Source organism: Chenopodium quinoa, unplaced genomic scaffold, assembly GCF_001683475.1.
Source record: "Chenopodium quinoa cultivar QQ74 unplaced genomic scaffold, ASM168347v1, whole genome shotgun sequence".
NCBI classification, from domain to species: domain Eukaryota; kingdom Viridiplantae; phylum Streptophyta; class Magnoliopsida; order Caryophyllales; family Amaranthaceae; genus Chenopodium; species Chenopodium quinoa.
The window spans coordinates 9,062,128-9,083,370 of record NW_018744239.1 but is presented as its reverse complement, the minus strand read 5'-3'; the positions used below and the strand labels follow the sequence as shown (position 1 = coordinate 9,083,370).

Here is a 21,243-nt window from a genome sequence, read left to right as displayed (position 1 = left end):
CATCATCATTTCAATATATGTACAGAAGATGCACATGACTTGAAGGTATCGAGCAATGCCTATACACTTATACAGTCAGACACATATGACTTGAAGGTTCCATCATCATCACCCACAACTTCTGTTCAGAGACAATCAAACACTCTAGTAATTAATGTCCTGCGGGCGTAGTGAATTACTCCCTCCGTTTTTTTTATTTGCATCACTTTTCTTTTATGGATGTTTTTTTTTAAATGCATCACTTCTATATTTAGTAACTTTATACTATATTTTATCATTTTTTCTCCCCTTACTTTAAACCCCACTCAAATTATTTTATCATTTCTCTCTTTTCCATGATCCCCACATAAATAATAAAAATATATATATCCTCTCTCACATACTTTCTCTTTCATGGTTCCCATCTTACTTTTACTATAATAATTTATTCACCCACTCACAATATTATATTATTTTCCTAAAACTTTGTGCATTCCCAAGTGATGCAAATAAAAAAAATAATTTGAGGGAGTACTACTCATCTCCTAGTAATGTCCTATAGGCGTAGTGAATTGTCAGTCGTCATTTTAGGCGATGTCCTACAGGCGTAGTGAATCGTCTTTGTTGCGAGCTTCTCAAGGCACAAAGGTTCGTGATTTATCTCTTCGACAATGTCTTACAGGCGTATGAATTGTCAATCATCCGACATGTCCTACGGGCGTAGCGAGTCGTCAATCTGTTTTTGCGACAACGTCTGATGGGTGTAATGAGTTTCCATTCTTCGGGTGATGTCCTGCGGGTGTAGTGAATCGTTCATCATCTTTCCCGATAATGTCCTACGGGCGTAGTGAATTGTCATCCATTCATCCGGGGGCGTCCTACGAGCGTAGTGAGTCGTCAACCATTTTTTCGGTAACATTTTATGGGTGCAACGAGTTGCCAATCATTTATGCATCCGACAACGTCCTGCAGGCGCAACGAATTGTCAACAATTTTTCGACAATATCCTACTCAATCATTCATCCGACGATGTCCTATAGGCGTAGCGAATCGTCACTCTTCATCATTCATTTATCCATATTTAGTGAGTTGCTCGGGGCGTAGGAGCTCACGACAGATTTCTCGAGGCGTAGAAAACTACCAACGTATTTGGTGCCGACGCACTGGTGTCAAATACGCATTTATATCCCTTTACTCTTTTATCCGTGGAACTAACTCTGTTCAGCAGGTATCGGTGTATATAGAGTGTTTAAAATCGCAAAAAATTTTAAATCATTCTCCATCCCTATCGACTACTTTGACTTTCGTTTTCAAGACTTATGTCTCTACAAACTCAGTCAAAGTGGGGGCTTCTGTAGAAATCTAAATATATCTCCCCGACCGAAACCCAATGATGAGTAAAACCTTTTATCACTATTTGGTTCGAGTAGAGTATTGAAGAAAGGAATATTTTATTCTTGCTTAAAAATAAAATGTTCCCTCATTTTGACACATCATATTCTCTTTCTTCCACATCATTTCCCACTATCTCCTTCATCTTCCTCTTCCTATTTCTTATATTTTTTCACATATCAAAGAGGATTTTGTCTCCCTTCCTGTCTCCTTCTTTCCATACATGAGGATCCTTTTCCATTCTCTCTCCTACTTACATGTACCCCACATTTGTTTTCTCTCCTATTAATATATTTAATTATTAATTAAGTATTTAGAAGATGTTGATTAAGTTATTATTATTTTAACTAATAAAAAAAGTAATTAACATTTATAAAAAAACGTGAACAATTTTTAAGCACATTAGTACGTTAATAATAATTTTAAATACTAATACATCACTTAACATAAGTAACTAAGATCAAATACATGTATTAAAATACATGAATTAAAAACATGAAATACACAAAATAAAATAAGCAACACAAAGTAAAATACATAATTAAAAAAAAAGTGAAATACTAATCCGCAACTGAGTTCTTAGACCTTGCCCATAAATGGTCCACCAAGTCGTTCTTCAATTCTACATGGACTTGTCTATCACGAACCTCCCCTCTTGAAGTTATCAATCTATCTCCCATAATTTTTTGGATCATAATGACCCGAAGAAATGGTGAATGTTGAATCATTTCTGGTGGATGACGACCCCGTAAAAATTAATAGCCTTACTTACCAATTCCGCTTAGTGGGAATAAATTCAATGATGAATGATCATGCTTTTGAATAAGCTTTCTAAAAAAACTCAATTAATTCTTTTCATTAAATAATTTGGCAACCCAGGTTATGCGTTTAAAGCACATGTCGACATGTCGTGCATCTGAAGCACGATCACATATATATTTGACACCCGATGTCGTGTGTGTGATAGTTTTGCTTTGGTTTTGCCCCAAGGATTTCAGAAAGAAAGGGTTCCAGAAGGTTTTGTGAAGATATTTTGGTGTTTGGAGGTTTACGGAAAGGTGAGGGAGGTTTGGGGTTTGACTTTTAGGGGTTGTAGATGTGACTTCGACTTTAAATTTAAGTAGTATTTTGGATTTTTCAAGGCTAGGCAGAGGGTTTTGACGGTCGAAAAAATGCATTGAACTTAGCAACATTGTGATTCACCTTTTGAGTCGACCCAATTGTGTATAGAATTGTTTCGTCATCCGGTGCCAAAATGGAGGATACACTTTTTTTTGGTGTCTACACATTGCAAATCTTTAATCTCAAGAAGTGGGTAAATCATCACTTTATCTCATTGTGATTGTGAAGCAAATAAGATCACAGCTTGGCTAGTAAATTGTTGTGTACAACAATTGTCAATAATGGAGGTTACTAAAAGTGCAACTGGTATTCAAGAAGAAGGGAGGTTGAATTGAGTACAGTAACGAGTGGTGAACTTATAAATTTTTTCTCTAATCAAAAGAGATTTAGTAGAACCTGGTTCCTGCACATCGGAACAATAGAATAATAAAAGTGATAAGAACATTGAGATTTACCAAGCTTTGGTTCAACTTAGAGCATATGTCCTCCCTACCCTAATTATTCTTAATAATTACATTTGAAAACACAAAAGCAATTATAAAGGATCATTTACCTACTTGAGCTAAACAATCCCCACACCTAGCACTAGGTGTCAAAACGTACTTGATCTAATCAAGAAGGCTAACATTTTTCAAGAATCCAAATTAGTTGTTACCGCACATTAAAAACAGTTGACAAACCAAAACAAGCAGCAACCACATAACATGTTTGTCATCACTTCAAAGCCTAAGAAACCCAACAACTACACAACATCCTAGGATTGACAATTGTCACTTCTTGTCGAACTTTAATTTTTGTTATCAATCTTATTGTATCGAGTCTTTGCCCCTCTTTTCCCCTATAAAAAAAACCTTACAATTATGAATATTTTTATTACTAACTTTTAATTATATTATTTAATCGGAATCCGAAGACTTACCTCCATTACCAACTTTAATTAATTATTAATAATTATTAAAGTATTCATAGAAAGACAAAAGCATATTCCATAGTAATTGTCCCTTGGTAAACATAATAAGCCACACCATACACCCACACACACAACAAAATCTCACATCTCCATCCTCTCTTCTTCACATCTCTCACCCACCCTTTTCTATCTCCCTGTTTTAGCAACAGTCACAGCAGCAACACCAGCACTTCAACAATGGCGGCCGCAACGACAAATGCAACGATGCTTCAACAATCATTCCTTCAACAATGTCCGTCTCTCTCCGCATTTCCTCATTCTCCGCCATCAATTTCCTTACCTCCTCCTTCTTCCTCTTCTCGCTTTTGTGTGAAATTCTCTGTAAACGCTTGCTGTCAAACATCTCCTTCGCCGCTGAATGTCGTTAATGGAAACGCTGATTTACGGCCTACTGCGCGTGCCGAAATTCGGCTTGGTCTTCCTAGTAAAGGTCGTATGGCCTCTGACACTCTTGAACTTCTTAAGGTTTGTGTTAATTTTTCTGTGATTTTTGTAAAATTTGTTGTGAAAATTATTTATTTCTGATTGTTTATTTGTTTGTTGATTGGAAATTTGGAATTCAGGATTGTCAGTTGTCTGTGAGGCAAGTGAATCCACGGCAATATGTTGCTCAAATTCCTCAGGTTTGTATGTTTCTTATAATTTCCTTTTTTTCGTTTATTCTGTTTGTCATTACTAAAGGCGTGCCGTGGTTCGAGTTAATTACTTATTTGATTTCATTAGTTCATGTTTTGCTGGACAATTTTTGAGCTTCGGTTCAAGATATACTATTTACTGTGTTTTATTTGATTACATTAGTTCATGTTATGCTGGAAAAATTTTGAGCTTCGGTTCAAGATATATACTGTTGTCTCGATTTTTCGAGGAAATGACATTGAATGTTAGATTGTAGCTATTGATGGCTTTGAGTTTGAGATACTAGGTGCATTGTGTTTTGGGTTTGAACTTTTGGTTTTAATTTTTTATATATTAGGTGCTGGAATACACTTTTTTTTGGTTTGTTTTTCTTTTGCTATGTGAATTTGAATCTACCTCTATTCATTAACTAACTTTGACCTCATTTTCATCAAGATATAAGAACAAATATTATTGTGTAAATCATTGTTGGAATCGTCTCAATGTATACTTTCACAATATCAACTTTTTATAATTTATTGTAAATAGATTAATAGAGATGTTAATAGTCAATGTTGTGGATTGACAACTAACAAGTGTACAACTCCATTGCTGTAATCACTTCATATTCAAGAATAGTGGATATCTTTTTGTTGGGTTTTTTGGTTGCTAATGCTTGTACAATGTTGGTGTTGGACTTGTTTTTGGCTTTTGATATGGTTATCCTTGCTTCCAAGTCAACAAGGGTGACATTATGCTATGCCATTATGCTCTTTTGATCACATGACTGCTTAAGTAAATGATGATAAGTTTGATTTCCTTGGGTTTTTCTAAAGGTGACTCAAACATTATGGGCATCCTATAACTTTCCAATTTACTAACAATTATATGTACCGTCGCTTGTCAACATCAGAAATGCCTTGTTCTATATAAGTATACAAGGAAAAATTAAAACATTTTACTTAATTTTTAAGTGGCCCTGCTGATATATTGCTTTCAATGGATGATAAGTGTGGTAGAATTAGCAGATAACTGGAAGGTCTGAATACCTATTGGAGTTTTTAGGATCTTAATGCATACACCCGAAACCTTATTGATTGAGAAAGCAAATTCTTGGGACTGATTTTTAGTCTTGAATTACGATATGGAAGAAGAAGTAACTTTCTTGGTTAAGTAAATAACACCTGTTTCTTAATTGCTTATAATAGGCATATGTTGGGTTTCTATGATACTTTATATGAAATCTGAACAATTTTTCCTACAAGTTTATAAATCTGTAGGCTGGGTAGATAGAGTGTAGAACAAACTTGATTTATTTCCAGAGTAATTCATAGTTGTAGATCTTGTGTTTGTGTTGCACAAGATTATTTGTTTCATCACTATTTGTTGTGTTTAGAAATTAGAACTACAATGAGGCTTGTGATGTGCAGATGAAAGGACAAGATTGTGTGCATAAGTATTTAAGTGCGCTATTGGAACATTAAATGAAGGCTTATATATTGAAGTCTTGATGAAAGGTCTGTTGAGTTCAAAGTGATGAAAGTGGGGCTCACTGCCGGTTATGAGTAAGATAAAGACAAGGTGTTTTAGCTTGAAGCTTACCTAAAAGTCAAAGGCATTAGAACGTTTAAGTGTTAAAGGGTGGTATTGGTCAATTTTTCCCTTTTGAAAAATATAAGAATGCAACAACATTTTAAGTATTTCGAAACTGCAATTTTGATGGATGAGGACCGTAAATGAAGCCTTTTCTTAGTTTTTGTCTCCACGTCGAGTTAGCTGCACCTGGACTAAATAAATCATTGAGTTAATGATTAATGACACAAGCAGGCCATCAAAGCAAATCCACAAAGGAGTTTTAGAGAAAAGAGTGTTGTGAAGTTCATAGTGAGATTCCATATTAAGCATAGAAAAAGCCAGTGAGGGTTTAGAACTACTTTACTATATGTAATGAAGTTATAACATAAGCCTTAAATTCAGAATGCATGATCTAATGCCTATGACCTTGAAAAGGAAAGATAAATGTTGAAGACTGTATTTGAGGAGAAATCATAGACCTCGCAAGAATGGACTAAAACCACCTATAGGGCAATGAAGCCAAAATAGTGTAGGCAATATACACCATAGCTGTGACCATGATCAAAACTGTCTATGATTAAGTTCAAAACTTTGTTCAGCTAGAATTCATGCTGGTGCAATTGTTTTCTTTTAACATTGTGGTGGTCTTAATTATGGGTACATCTTAATAATGGTTCTAATTTTCACATCCTCCTTTGATGCAATATGATTAAGATGAAAATATTGAAGGCCAAACCATATGTGGAATTGTGGATTAGCCTTTACTTCTCCAATTTAACTTTTGAGTCTTGATTTCGTCTTGAAAGTCGCATAACAGAAGACAAACTCTTTTTGAGTGACTTATTCCTCCATACAAGATTCGAGGTGGTCAACTCCAAAGATGTACCTTTTGAGCCCTTATTCAACCCTAAGAAATTGTCGCACATGAGTAACTAAAGCTTAAATATATTCACCAAATTTAGGATAAACAACTACTTCTTTCATTCAATTTTAGTTGCAACACTTTGACTTTCACGCTTACCAATGCCTAATTTTTATCTTCCGTATCTTTAATTGTGAGTTTGTGATGAGTGAAAAATATAAAAATTAGATATTGTGAAAATATAAATTGAAAAGAATCTAACAAGATTCCGCATATATTTTGCCTAACATATAAATCAATAAAGTAGGTCAATTTTAAGGATTTGAATAGTGTTAATTTTCAACTGTTGGAATTAAAAGTGAACGGAGGAAGTATGTCCGTGTATAAGTGTATCCTATCAAGATGGAGTTTCAAGAGGTATGTACTTAACTTTATCCTTAAAAGCCAAAACTATTATAGATTGGTTTCGAAAGAAAAAAATCAGAAATTAAACTTGAGGATATATGCGTTAGAGACAGAATATTTTTGCATGAAACTCCTATTTATGAAAATGAATTGATTAAAATTTCTATAAGAATGATTAAAAGTTGCAAAAATGATACGGAAGTTCCACCGTTTATTGAAACCAAATCAATCTTTTTAAAGCTATCACACCAAGTTTAACCCTTTCAAAGGCATTAACTCATAAGGATGAATTCTATAAGGTTTTTGGCGTAAGATATGTAATTAGAGTCATTAGACTGAAATTCACAGTATAATCAAGAAAATTATATCTTTATGCTCAAAGCTTAATGCTCAATCGATAAATTGAGTATTTATGACATAATATTCATTACATATGTAGACATGCTATTAAGAAGCCTTCATTTGAGTAGTTTTTTTGTGCATAGCTCCCTCTTTAGGCTTTGAGTGTTGCCAATTGTCATTATAATGGTCGTTTTGGTTAGCTCGAAAAAGCCAATTTTGAGCAGTTTCTAAGATTACCAATCAAGTATTCATGTGTATCATTTTAATTTGATGCACCCTTTAATTGAACTTTATAAAACTTTAGAACCTTGAAATATAAGTTTTAACTTATGGTATTCTAGAGTAAACAATCAAGAATTGGATTTAACACGAGAGACAGTTCAATATAAATTAGATAGGAGATAAAGTTTGAGGCTCAATAAGAAACCTCACTAATTACTTATATTAACGCGCAAAGTGCTCACACCCCTCTCTCAACAACAAGCTCATAGAAAAAAATGGGGGGAATTTGAAAGTCAGTAACTTTTGTTTTCTTTTGTTACCTATTATTCTTTTTATAAATTTGTCTTCTCTTACTTTATTTTTTTGTTATTCTTCTGAAATATAATGGAACCAAGTTAACTATGCTCATGATATTATCTGCCTTTTTAGATTTCAGATTTGGAAGTGTGGTTTCAGCGGCCTAAAGACATTGTGAGGAAGTTGCTATCTGGAGATCTGGATCTTGGTATTGTAGGATTTGATACACTTAGTGAGTATGGACAGGTGATTTTCACTACTTTGAAACGGAATCAGATTTGATGCTTCTACCAGATTGATTCTACGTTGCGTTTTGGACATGCGTTTAAATTTTTTGTCAGGCTAGAATTGTTTATGAATTGTTACAATTGGATTCTGTGGAGTAAATTATAAAACATATCAAGTTCATACTAATATCTTTCTGGTGATAAGCTCTGTTGTATGACTCGTGGCTAAGTTCCCTAAATCCCATGCCAATTATCACATGTCGTGCAGAAGATCTACTGGAAGTATGTGCATCAAAATTGTACGAAGTATGATTTAAAGATGAAATATAATCAAGCATAACAAAAATTCCATTATTATCTGGATGGTTTGCCAAAATTCTTTTATGGGATTCCAATGTGGATAATCTTAATGTCAAATTATGAACTTCAAAAGGTAAACTCATGAAAGTGCTAAGGTGGTTGCTTTAGAATAACCACAATGTCCATGTGTAGATGCTAGATGTTACTAGTAAAATTGCTCTATAGTATGAAGTAAATTACAGTCACTGTTGCATTTGCAATTTGCATCATTGAGCACTTAGGTTTTCTGATGCAAATGAAGAGCAATCCCCAACAAAAGAAATTTAAATTTTAAACAACTAATGCACCAAGCCACATATATATATCTGCCAATCAGGAGGTGGACAGAACGGCTAGCTCTATTTCTTTCTGATGTTCAGCATTTAATTTCAGATTCATGGAGTGGACTGCAAAAACAACAAACCATTTGTTGTTGTACATTCTTGAAGGACTTATTTGTATTAGTTTGCTGTTCAAAACAAGGTCTTTATATCTATATATATGTGTACATCTTATGTGCTTCTCTGTTGTTGTACCTTTTATCGCCATAGTTTCTTGAAGGACTTAGTATAATTCTTTTGTTCAAAACAATGCTGCAGGACAGTGAAGATCTTGTTATTGTTCACAATGCTCTGGATTATGGGCAATGCCACTTATCAATTGCAGTAGGTTTCATTGGTTTAATTTTCTAATTCTGATTACATGAGGAATTAGATGATCTTAATTTGATACTGTCTTTGTTCCAGATTCCTAAATACGGCATATTTGAAAACATAAATTCCTTGAAGGAGCTTGCAGAAATGCCTCAATGGACAGCTGACAAACCTCTGCGAGTCGCCACTGGTTTTACTTATGTAAGAAAATTGTTGTTGTTGGTTATAAATTTCATTGGTTTTTTGTGATCCTGTTGGAATAAGTAGATACACCTGTCATGTTGACATAGGACAAAAATAAAGGGGGGGGGGGGGAGGGGGGATGGCTTCAGGATGTGTCTTGGGACTATCATATAATTTGTGTTGCAACTATATGGTTTTAGTTAGAGTGAATTTGATATTTATGTCACTGAAAATTTCCTTGTTATGTTCAATATACAGCTTGGTCCAAAGTTCATGAAGGAAAATGGGTTGGAGCATGTTACTTTTTCAACTGCAGATGGAGCACTTGAGGCAGCCCCTGCTGTAAGATTGTTATTTGATATGCGAATGGTTTTCTTTGTAATGTTATTTTTTACTCTAATGGCACGTTTGGTATGCAGGTATAAATTGTGAGAATGGTAATGTATTTGTATGTAATTTTGCTAGGAAATCCTATGGTCATTACCATGTCAATGAAACTCTACCTACAAATATGTGTATTTGTACACAAAATTTCATTACCACATAATACCACCTCTAAATTGATAATGGATGGGAATGGAAATTTGTGCAGAAAATGTGGTATTTGAAGAGGGGCTAGAATTACCAATGGGCATTGGCATGGAATCTTCATTACAAAATTTACTTATAAAATCATTACCATGGTGACCGTTTATTACCAACAACCAAATGGGCCGAAGTAATGGATCTGGGAAGTGGGAACAATAGATCTTTACATGTTAATATGGACAAGTTCAAACCCTTATTTTCTATTGATGGACTATGTAATGTGTACAAATATTATGACTGCTGTTGTGATGTGCTCTAAATCTCTGTGTTCTCTGGAGCTGGAAAAGATCTAATACTGTTAACATATGGTAGCTTTGACATGTATACATGATTATGGGTCTTCTGTTGAAGTAATAATCCAGCATTTATAGAATGCGGTGCCATATGGCTTCTGGGTATCCAGCACTTTTATTTTAATATAATTTTCCTTTCTATACAAATTTTGAGCATTCCAGCTATCTTCAGGATCCCCATCATTTTCTAGGTCATAGTAGTATACTAGTATTAACATTTTGTACATCATAAAAAAATATGCTCACATGCCTTTGGCAGTTATTTACTTGTGATATCTGTCATCTCTTTAAAAAAAATTATGATATGCTTGATGTCAAACTCATTTAACAGTCTCCCTGTAACTGTAGGACTAAGGCTCTATTAGCCTATTATGACAGAACTAATCGAGTAGCTTTTTGAACTGTAAATGTATTTTGAGATACATGAAAGCTATATCAGCTATTACATTTTGGATCGAGACTCAATTTGAAACAAGCAATCTGTTTCAGGGGTAAAGCTGTTTAGCCAGCCTCTTTATAGACATTAGAATTATGTCATATTGACGTGTAACATGTAAAGTGGCAATTTACAAATTGTACCAAAAGAATTTACTAAAGTCCCAAAAGAATTTACTAAAGTCAATACACAATGCATACTTGTTATGAGCTTTATACTACTCATATGTATATTTTAAGTTCCCTAAAGCTGCTTGACTTTTGTGATTTGCTCAAGGCATAACATCCTTCCTTGACTATCAGATGGGGATAGCTGACGCAATATTGGACCTTGTAAGTAGTGGGACAACCTTAAAAGAGAATAATTTGAAAGAAATTGAAGGTGGGGTTGTGTTGCAGAGCCAGGTACTGTCTTGTATTTGTGAAGATATTCACTGTTTTATATATATTTCCTTGCTTCCAAAGATCTCACATTGACACACAAAATTCAGGCTGTGCTTGTTGCAAGCAGGAAATCCTTGGTTAATCGTAAAGGTGTTCTTGACACAACTCATGAGATATTAGAGAGGTTTGAGGCACACCTAAGGGCAGAAGGTCAATTTACGGTGTGCATGCTGTCCCTCTATTCCTGTCTCACAATTATTTTTTCTTTTCTTTTTATTGCTAATACTTTTTAACAGGTTGTTGCAAACATGAGGGGCAGTAGTGCACAGGAAGTAGCTGAGAGAATACTTAGCCAATCATCTTTATCTGGACTGCAGGTGATGTTTTTATTCTTGACTATGGGCCAGTTTCTATAAACAGAGAAACTGAGAATATGTCTCCCTCTTTAAATTGTCATCACATAGTTCTCCATCACCCATTTTATATAATTAAGAATATGATTTTCGTACAATAATTTGACCATCTTTATAGATTCTCCATCACCCATTTTATATAGTGACTTTTTGTGAAGTCCAATCATTTATCATTTATTTCCTGAAAGATGTGGCAATCAAATTTTAGCACCGGTGAAATAGCTTGTAATACCATACTTCTCAGTACTGTTTATACTTTCATGCAGGGGCCCACTATTAGTCCTGTTTTTTGCAAAAAGGATGGGAAGGTGTCAGCAGATTATTATGCTATATGTATCTGTGTACCAAAAAAGGACCTCTATACATCTGTTAAGCAACTTAGAACTGTAAGTATTTTTCTTTCACCCTTTGATATTGATGCTATGATTCATATTGCTTGCCAAACTCTGATTCTTCCCAAATGGATGTATAGTTGTGATATGTGTAAATGATTCTGGCAAGAACCATATTGATATCTCCTACTTGGTGATATGTGAGATTAATAAAGATGACAATGAACGAGAATAAGACCCAATGATATGTAGGAGGAAGAGAACGAATCTACTATTGTAATGGAGAACACTAATGAAAGAATTGTGATCACTTTCCACACTTACAAGGACTTGAATACTGCTCCCAGTAGAGTAACTCTTTTAAATTTAACTCATTTAAGGCTTATTGGAAACATTCAAACCCAACCGAGACATCTTTTTAATGAGCGTTGAATCTGTATTTATGGGGTTGCAAACACCAAACTGTACTGTAGATTAACTAAAATTAGTGAACTGAACAACTTTCCTAGATTCAACTAGATACACCTTTCCTTTCAAAATTTTCTAAATACAAACAATTAATATGTAGGAAATAATTAGAAGGCCTAGAATTAGGAATCTCATTACAATAAGGCTTTAAAAGAATAACTTCAAGATCTTTAGCAGATTTCTCTTATCCTTTGATTCGTACATCATCTTAATCATCTTTGCAACACGGATCATTTGGGGACCACTTTCGATTCTAAATCAACTATGTAAATTTGTGAGCCGGAATAACTATTTGAGACACGATCTTATCAAACTCTGCCTTGGCTCGATTCATGGTTGGAGTTGAAATTTTTGTGTCTACACTGTGTTTGTTGATATTTGACTGACATTTTGGATAACTTTGCCCTCATATTTCTTCTATCTTTCGGACATTTGGATTAAATGTTGATGGAAGTTTATTACTCCATATTATATTTTGAGGCTTACTTAGAGTGGATCGAGTTACTTAATATATTACTGTTCTATGCACTTCTTAAATTATGCTATTCTTAGTAATCTTTTTTTTTTTTTTTTTTTTTTTTTTTTTTTTTTTTTTTTGAAAGATGCTATTCTTAGTAATCTAGTTCCAGTCTATTTAGTTATTAAAATCTGTGAGCTGTGGTACTAGACTCTGTTCCTCTATACTTTTTTTTTTTCTTTTTCTTTTTTCCTAAATTAGGGATATATGCATCTCACATGCTGTCCAAGATAACTGTTTTCTTTAATAATTGATTAGATAACATGTGTTTGAACACCTTGCCTGTATTACAATTTCATATAGCCCACACTTCTCCATTTTGTTTTAGGATTAAATTGCTCAATGAGTTGGAAAAGCATCAGGGTGCAATTATACCGCAAAATCCTTTGATTGCTTTTGGATTTTATTGAATTTGAATCAAATCAAACAATCACTTATAACTGTAAATTTTAGTTCATTTTGAACTTCAATGCCAAATTACCTCAGGCTGCCATTGTTATCTTTCTTCAATTGATATCCTCACAACTATTGTTTAATACTCAACAATTGTCTGATGTAGATTGGTGGCAGTGGAGTCCTCGTCTCACCTCTCACCTATATATTTGACGAAGAAACTCCAAGATGGTGTGAGTTGCTCACCAAACTTGGCCTCTGAAGATTGTCGAATATCTTAGTCGTTTCTTGTATGCTCTTCACTCTTCAGACGACACATGGAGTAACTTACATATACAGTTTCGACAGAAGTATCTGAAAGCATTCAGTAAATTTTGTATGTCATGTTTATTAGAAATTATGTATCCACTATTGTCTTGTCCAACCTTCAACAGAGTAGATGAAAGGAAAGTGCTAATTACTTTGTTGTAGTGAGTGTCTCTTCTCAATTAATGTTGGATAGAATAAGAGATACTTGCATAGATGGTACCAGGGATTATGCATGTATTTTTTTTTTTTTTGGGAACAAATGCTCAATGTACTATATAACTATGTAAGTACTTTCTTTTTTATTGGTTACAAGCTTTACTTGTACTGAATTATTTCATCGTTCTTTGTACTTTATCAGTGTGTTTGGAATGAGTTGTGGATGGGTATTTGGATAAATATGATTTTTGTAAGAACGAGAAGCAGTTTAAGCTCGGTTTACTAGCAATTTCCATTTCCTGGTAAGCTGATGACATAGTTGCAGGAATCAGAGAGCAGCTTTGTTATGAGAGCAATCATATTATCAGCAACTTGCTACTAAAGTGTAAGAGTGTACATTAGAACTACTTCGTCACACTGGCCCTATTGATAGATTTGTTCTTTATATCCCTTCTTGGTTTCCATTGAAAGCAGAACATTAGACACTGGTACATTTTTCATTGCTTGGTTTGTGAAGAAGGGTAAAAAAAAGCATTTTCCTTTCGAAAATAAGGAATGCCGCATTATATTCTCTACCCTATTATCCCTATATTCTCCTCCCATCCATGATCAATCTTCTCCTCATAGTCCCATTTTCATGTTCCTCTAATTTATCTTCTAAGAAAAATAGAAACAAACAAAAGAAAACTATGTCTACAAATGTGTTTTCCCTTGAAAATTGTTTAAATGGAGCCGAAAGATTTAGCACTTTGGAGATATTTGTAGCCTGTTGATCCAAACCCAAGATTAGACCTGTTCAACGGGTCGGGCAAGCCAAGCATAATACAAAATGGGCCGAACTTGTCCATGGGCCATTAAGCCCAGCCCGGCCCGATCTATTTAAAATGTAAAAACAAACTACAACAACCATGAAATAAACACAATATAAGAGAATTATAAAGAACCTTAGCCAACAAACAAGATGAAGGCTGCAAGAAGTTCAAAACATTCTCAAAAGTGCAAGTCTGCAATTTACATCATTTGCACTAACTTTCCTAGGCATTACAGAACTAATCCTCATATACAAATTTCTTTTCAACTGTTTCAACACCACATCAGGGAGTTGAATTTGCTGTTGCAATACATATCATCCACCACCATTCTTCTTGCCTTTTAATGGCCTCTCGTACAGAAACTGAAATGCAAAGCAGACATCCAATGACTATCATTAGTCCTTTTCAAACTTCTACTGAGATCATGAAATTACCCGTTTTAACGTTGTTTTAACTGTTGAACCAAAATCAGATATACAACATATTTTCTGAATATACGACACTGAAAACTTAAAGGCAACATTTTGGAACACTGATGTTTTAACCCATTCTGATGTTATTGAAAGACGCACTAACCAATAAGGATCAGAATATCCCCTGATGTATAGTACTTATAATATCTAATTGTTGTATCTTCATTTACTACAGGTCATATCAGTAGTAAAGACAATAACCAAAACCAAAGAAAATAGAAGTAGATCAAATAATATAACCAAATCAACAATTTGAACTACATCTGAACAACAACAATAAATGTGAACCAAGCTTATCTATCATACATTCTCATATCCGAAAGCAAAGCCTCCATAGCTTCAAATTTCCCATGTGAACCAAGCTTATGTATCATACATTTATATGTCAGCAAATTATGCTTGAACCCCTCCTCTTTTTTAACTGATTTAAACGTTTCGAGCGCCTTCAAAGGATCTTTCTGATGTTTTATAACAGCTGCTACATGTTTTGCTAGTAAGGGTCTACTCATTACAAAGAAAATCACCCAAATCCCAAATCCCAAATTCTCAAGCTATACCCTTTTTAACCATTCAAAACCAATACCATGAAACTGGGCAAAACAGAACCACTGTCATTTCATCGAACAGGTGGTGGTCATAATTCCAAATAAGAAAAAAAGCAACAGAAGTCTAAATTAGCAATACCCATAAGTTATTTCTTCTTGATTAGACATTAAATTGAACGTATATAAATTGATTTTCGTAAAATATGGAGTTTTCGAGTTTAAAAATGATAAACAGGCAGGTGAAAATTCCAAATTGAATCAGAAATTTAGAATGTACCAAATTCGTGTAAGCAAACTGAATTAAGAACAAACTTACCGATGATGGAGTGAGAATTCTCACCAATCGACAAAATTGAAGGCGAAAGTGTCTCTTGACTTGTGAGATTTTGCAGTTGCGAGCAAGAAGAAGGGTGATAAATTGAAGATTGAGAGGAGCAGCAACAATATTGACGTGAGTAGATTTTTTTTAGGATTTAGAATTTGGAAATTTTTTTTTCTAGGGTTCACAATTTGAGGGAAATTGAGAATTTTTATTTTAAGGAATCATAATTTGATGTTAGGAATTTTTACAAATAGAAAAATTAGGATAAAAAAAGGCCTTATGAGTTATCCAATTTCAGTCCTTTTTAACTTAGACTCAACCTTTAGAAGCCCATTATTTAACCCATTAAAAGCCCGCCCTATTTTAGTATTGGAGGGATAAAATCCTTTTATAAAAGGGCTGAGTCAGGACTTTAAATGGGCCCCTAAACCATTGAACAGGTCTACCCAAGATATACAACCCATTTACCATCTGTTCGGGTTTTGTATCCTTCCATTACAATCAGGATTTGTACCTTTACAGCATTTCTGGTCTCATTAGTCAGGACAGTTTCTACCGCTATCAGCATATACACCATATAAGGAAATGGGACAGTACATAAATATCTGGTCTCATTAGAGTTGTTGCAAGCCAGCCTTAAGCGCATAATTATGTACATTACAAAGTACTATAATTTTTCAGAGATGTCCAAATGTGACAGTAAAAATTATCTATTGAAGACCTTACTTAATCTTAATTATTATCTCAGTGAGGCTCGACGATAACACATTGCTTTCATTGCAAATTTGAATATTTCTTCAGCTCCTCCCATACATGCACTAAGCTCAATAATCATTTCTAAATAGGCTAGAATATATTTTAATAGCTGTAACTTGCTGCTCGACCCTGAGATACCAAGGAGTTGACCATATCTAAGGTATTTTCTTTAGCCTAAAGATGATACAGAGGCAAATCAGATAAGTCGTCGAAGAATAAAATAATCAATCATAACAATGAAATTGATAACAGAGTGAACAGATCATATGAGTAGAAAATTCCTTAAACTTACTTTAATGGGTAGTCTCTCCAACTGTGGGGAGCTTCCAAACAAGTGTAGAACAAAAGAAATGTTGTAATGATTATATAGTTCCGTATCTATCAAATTCAAAATACGCAATGAAAGGAATAGTGTCCTTCGAACAAGTGTATTATTCCGGTAGAAGGTTCGAAATTAATTAGAAAGCTAATTATTCAGTGAGGTCAAGTGATCGGAATGCCTTCCGATTAGTAATATTAATGAATGATTCATATTACATCTTAATCTTTACTGAACCCTTCGGGTCACACATGTAACCGAACTGAAGAGACGAATTAATCCGAAAGATTAAATGACTCGATAGAGATTTTAAGAACTAAGACGTCGGATTCCGAGCTTAGAGCGTCAAAACCGAGCGTCGTAAGTCGAGTCGAATTCAAAAATAGACGAGACAGAAAAATCATCCAAACGACAAGTCAACGCTAAGCCGTAGCCTTGCATTGGCCTAGCCATGCGAGGGCTAGACTACCAATAGCCAATTGCCGCAAGGCATGGCTAGGCTAGCAGGCCTTGCCGCAAGCCAGCCCTTGGCTGATAGCGCGCAAGGGCCAGCAAGGCCAAGCATGCATGGCGCGACAGCAAGGCCATTAAGCAATGCATGCGTGGTGTGCCAGCAAGGCTAGCAGCCAGCCGAGGCTTGCTAGGCTTCGCTGAAGGATAGCAGCGCCCACCACATAGCGCAGCAGCCCGCATTGCGTGCGAGGCTTGCTGGCTGGGCTGTGCGTGTGTGTAGGCTAGCTGGCAGGCCTAGCCGAGCACTAGGCAGCCAGCAAGACGCGCCTTGGTGCCCAAGGCTGGGCGCCAGCTGGCGACACATGGCTATGTGAGGCGGTTTGCCTTGGGGAGCAAGGGAAGGTGGTCCTTCCTTGTGGTCCTCACCGAACCCCTTGCTCTCCTTGCGCCAATTGTCGTTTGGTGATTGTTTTGGCATTTTAATTTAATTTGGAATTAAATTAAAATTTATTTTTGCTTTTTACCAACTTCCCATATTGAAAGATGATGGGAATTCTTGGGGAGACTTCCCTATAAATACCCATCATGGGGTATTGGGATTTTCATTTGAGTTGGTGAACTTTAAGAGATCTCCATAAGAGAGAAAACCTTTGTTTGTAAACTCTAAGTTGTTTTGATCTAGCTTCGACTAAGCTTCGCGGTAGGGACCGGTTACGGTTCGGTAGCAAGGGTGTGGGCCGTTGGAGGTTCTCGCACTTGCGGAACTTGAAGCTTTCAAGTTCGAGCTCAACGGTTGAGCGAAGCACGCTACGAGGGTGAGCATTCTTTTTCTCTCTTCTTTCTCTTCTCTTATGTTTATGTTTATTTTGCATGCTTTTATTTATGTTGTAATTATTATGCATGCGATCCGGTTATTAGGTTTTGTTTCCGCGCGGTGTTGGACACCGTAAAACCCAACAGCAGTATAAGAGCCTCTTGCATTTAATTTTTACAACTAAAAATTAATTTAAGTGATTTAAAATGGATTTAATTTTCTGGTTTTTCTTCGTAATTAGATTAGGAGCTCGTTTATAATTAGATTAAAATCATTTTTTTGCTATTTTTGGCTTACGAACTCTGATTTTGACTTAAAACTAGTGAATTTTGGGTGGAATCTGTTGGGTTTCGTAGCGTCCAACGCTACGCGGAAGAGAAACCCGCCCAAGACCTGCCCACTAATTAAAGCAACTAAACATGCAATCACATAATTAATAACATAAGAGAGAGAAAGAGAAAAGACATTCTTACCCTTGACGCGTGCTTCGCTTGATTCACGAGATCTTACTTCAAAGCTCGAGCCACGCAAGTGCGTAGGCCTCCGACGGCTTGCACCCTCGACCCGACCCGAACGGTCTTAATCCCGAAGGTTAGTCGGGACTTGACCAAATAAAACTAGAGTATTACGAACTTAAAGGTTTTCTCACTAATGATGAGATGCTTTATTGAGTTCAACTCAAGTGATTTTTCCCAAACCCAAAACTTGGGTATTTATAGGGAATGGAGACTTGATCTCCCTTCTCCCATCAATGTGGGAGATTTGCATTTTCCTTTATTTTAATTTAATCAAAAACAAAATAAAAATGCAAGATCAATTAACAAGCTCCAAGTGTCACATGGAGGGAGAGAGTAGGTGAGGACCATTCAAGGGGGGGGGGACCAAATCCCCTTGCTCACCAAGCAAGCCCTTGAAATCGGTCCCCACACAAAACCGCACACCACCTCGCCACTTGGCTGGATGGCAGCCTGCCTTGGCTGCCAGCTGGCGCCTAGCACCAAGGTTCTGCAGCCCAGCCAGCCAGCACGCATCACATGCGCAACCAGCCAGCATGTAGCCAGCCAGCACACGCATGCGTTGTTGTTGTTGCTGTTGCTTGGTGCGTGCTACTGTGCGAGTGGCGGGGTTCTTGGTTCTGCTCTCTAGCAAGCACACACAACTACACTCATGCACACACAGCACCCTGCTGCGATGCGTGTGCTGTGCGAGTACGCTGCTTGGTGCGAGGCTGCGAAGAGCTGGGCGCTAGGCCCTAGCATGCTGGCAAGCACGCATAGCATGCATACGCAAGGCACCATGCTTGCGATGCTTGCATGCTAAGTGCAGCCTAGCTGCGACTATGCGTGTGGCTGGGTGCGAGGCCCACCACGCTAGCATGCATGCGGTTGGTGCCCTCGCCTAGTGATGCGCATGGCATCTTAAGCTAGCCTAGCTCTCGCATTGCTAGGCAAATGCGAGGCTATGGCTTAACTTTAACTTGTCGCTTGCTTGATATCTCGTCTCGTCGAATTCCAAACTCGACTCGACTTGCGACACTCGGTTTCGACGGTTCAAGCTCGACATCAGACGTCTTTGCCTGTAATACTCTAATGACTCATCTAATCCTTCGGATTGATTCGTCGTCTCGGATCGGTTATTCGATTGGGTTTCGACCCAAAGGGTTCAGTCAAGATTAAGCCGTAATATTAATTATACATTAATATTACTGATCAGAAGCGGCCTCCACCTAGGCATTCCGATCACTTGACCTCACTGAAGAATTAGCTTTCTAATAATTTCGAACCCTCTATCGGAATAATACACTTGTTGGAAGCACACCATTCCTTTCAGAATCGACGTTCTAAATCATTCTTTATCTACAACTTGTTTAAAATGGCCTTCCAGAAACCAAAATCCACCCAGAAGGTGGTTTTTCATTTTTGACGAAATTTTTTAAATCTTTAAACCTTGATTAATTATGGCATGCAATTGTTGGATTATGTGTTTGATTATACCATTAATATTCTGCAATTTTATTTCTCATTAAGCATGTTTATGAAGTCATAATTGATGCTTAATTTGGTTAGCTCTTATTTTCACATAAACTTGCAATTTCACATTTTTGCAAATTAATTGCTTGGAGTGTGAATGTTTATGGTGAAAATGTATTTTTGAAGCCCCTAAAATGTTAAAGATTCAATCTTTAATTGTTTATTTGGTTGGATCTTAACTTTCTAAAATCCACAATGAACAAATTTTTGGTCTTAATCATTTTTGAGTTAATTAGAATCTTAAAATGTTCATACTTGTGCTTGAAAAATTATTGTTCTTCATATTGAAAGATTACAATATTCAAATATGCACAAGTTAGTGTTGGATAAAATTTTTCATTAGATGAATGATTATTTATTCAACTATTTTTGTCAAATCTCATTATTAATTTATGTTGGTTAAATTAATTGTGAGAATAGCCCTCAGTTTTTGTAGCATCAAGTTAAGCCAAAAATAATTTTAAGAATGGTTCTTGAATTAATTTTGGTTTGTGCACTAAAAATTGAATTTAATTAAGTTGGACTTATTTTATTTTCAATATTGCTTAAATTAGTTCTAAAATAAATTTTGAATTAATTTTAAAGTCATACATAGAAAAAGGGGAATAAAATTTCGAGGCATAAGCACGTGAAATGAGACACCAAGCCTCGAGCACCACCCTTGGCTAGCCTGCATGTTGCTACCGAGGGAGTGCATTGTGCAGGTGTGTGTGTGTGTGCGCTATGTATGTGAGTAGCTGGTACGGTGATGCGGTTAGATGTGCGTGGGTGTGGCAGCCAGCCCGCAAGAGCTGTTGGCAGCGAACCTTGCAAGCACTAGCAGGCCAACCACGCACTGCCAGCGCTAGCAGCATGCGAGCATGCGTAACATGTCGCGAGGCTGCTGGTGCCAGCAGGCGCACCATGCGCTGCCAGCTAAGCATGTCAGCACCCACACGCAGCCTTGATCTTGGTGCCTAGCCCGCCTAGCCCTATGGCTTGGATGCTAGGCACTCGACCATTGAAAGGCTATTAATTTTGCATTTTTGCGGTTTTTGTTTTAATTAAAACGAGGCTAAGCCTCGATTTTTTCCTGGCATTTGCAAAATATTTTGGCAAATTTTTGGGTTAACCGGCTTAATTTATTTTAATTGGATTAATTTTAATTAAGTAGGATGTGGAACTTAGTGGGAGCTTCATTAATCGTTTTGAGCAATTATTATCGCGTTAATTCACATAATTGGAAAACAACTTTGACTAGTTTTAATT

General features: G+C 36.0%; 1 protein-coding gene and 1 long non-coding RNA gene across 2 annotated transcripts; one reads left to right on the top strand and one right to left on the bottom strand.

Moving 5' to 3' along the window:
• The first annotated feature begins 3,505 nt into the window (after positions 1–3,505).
• On the top strand, positions 3,506–13,644 carry LOC110694463 (ATP phosphoribosyltransferase 1, chloroplastic-like). Its single transcript, XM_021871636.1, has 11 exons — positions 3,506–3,928; positions 4,027–4,086; positions 7,914–8,027; positions 8,947–9,012; positions 9,094–9,201; positions 9,442–9,525; positions 10,803–10,904; positions 10,991–11,104; positions 11,180–11,260; positions 11,563–11,682; positions 13,173–13,644. The coding sequence occupies exons 1-11, from the start codon at positions 3,641–3,643 to the stop codon at positions 13,266–13,268; spliced, it is 1,233 nt and encodes a 410-aa protein (XP_021727328.1). The 5' UTR covers positions 3,506–3,640; the 3' UTR covers positions 13,269–13,644.
• A 736-nt stretch (positions 13,645–14,380) lies between these two features.
• Positions 14,381–16,036, bottom strand: LOC110694465. Its single transcript, XR_002505871.1, has 2 exons — positions 15,618–16,036; positions 14,381–14,645 (listed from the first exon to the last, which is right to left on the bottom strand). It is a non-coding gene; the product is annotated as an uncharacterized LOC110694465 (long non-coding RNA).
• Between the last annotated feature and the right edge of the window lie 5,207 nt (positions 16,037–21,243).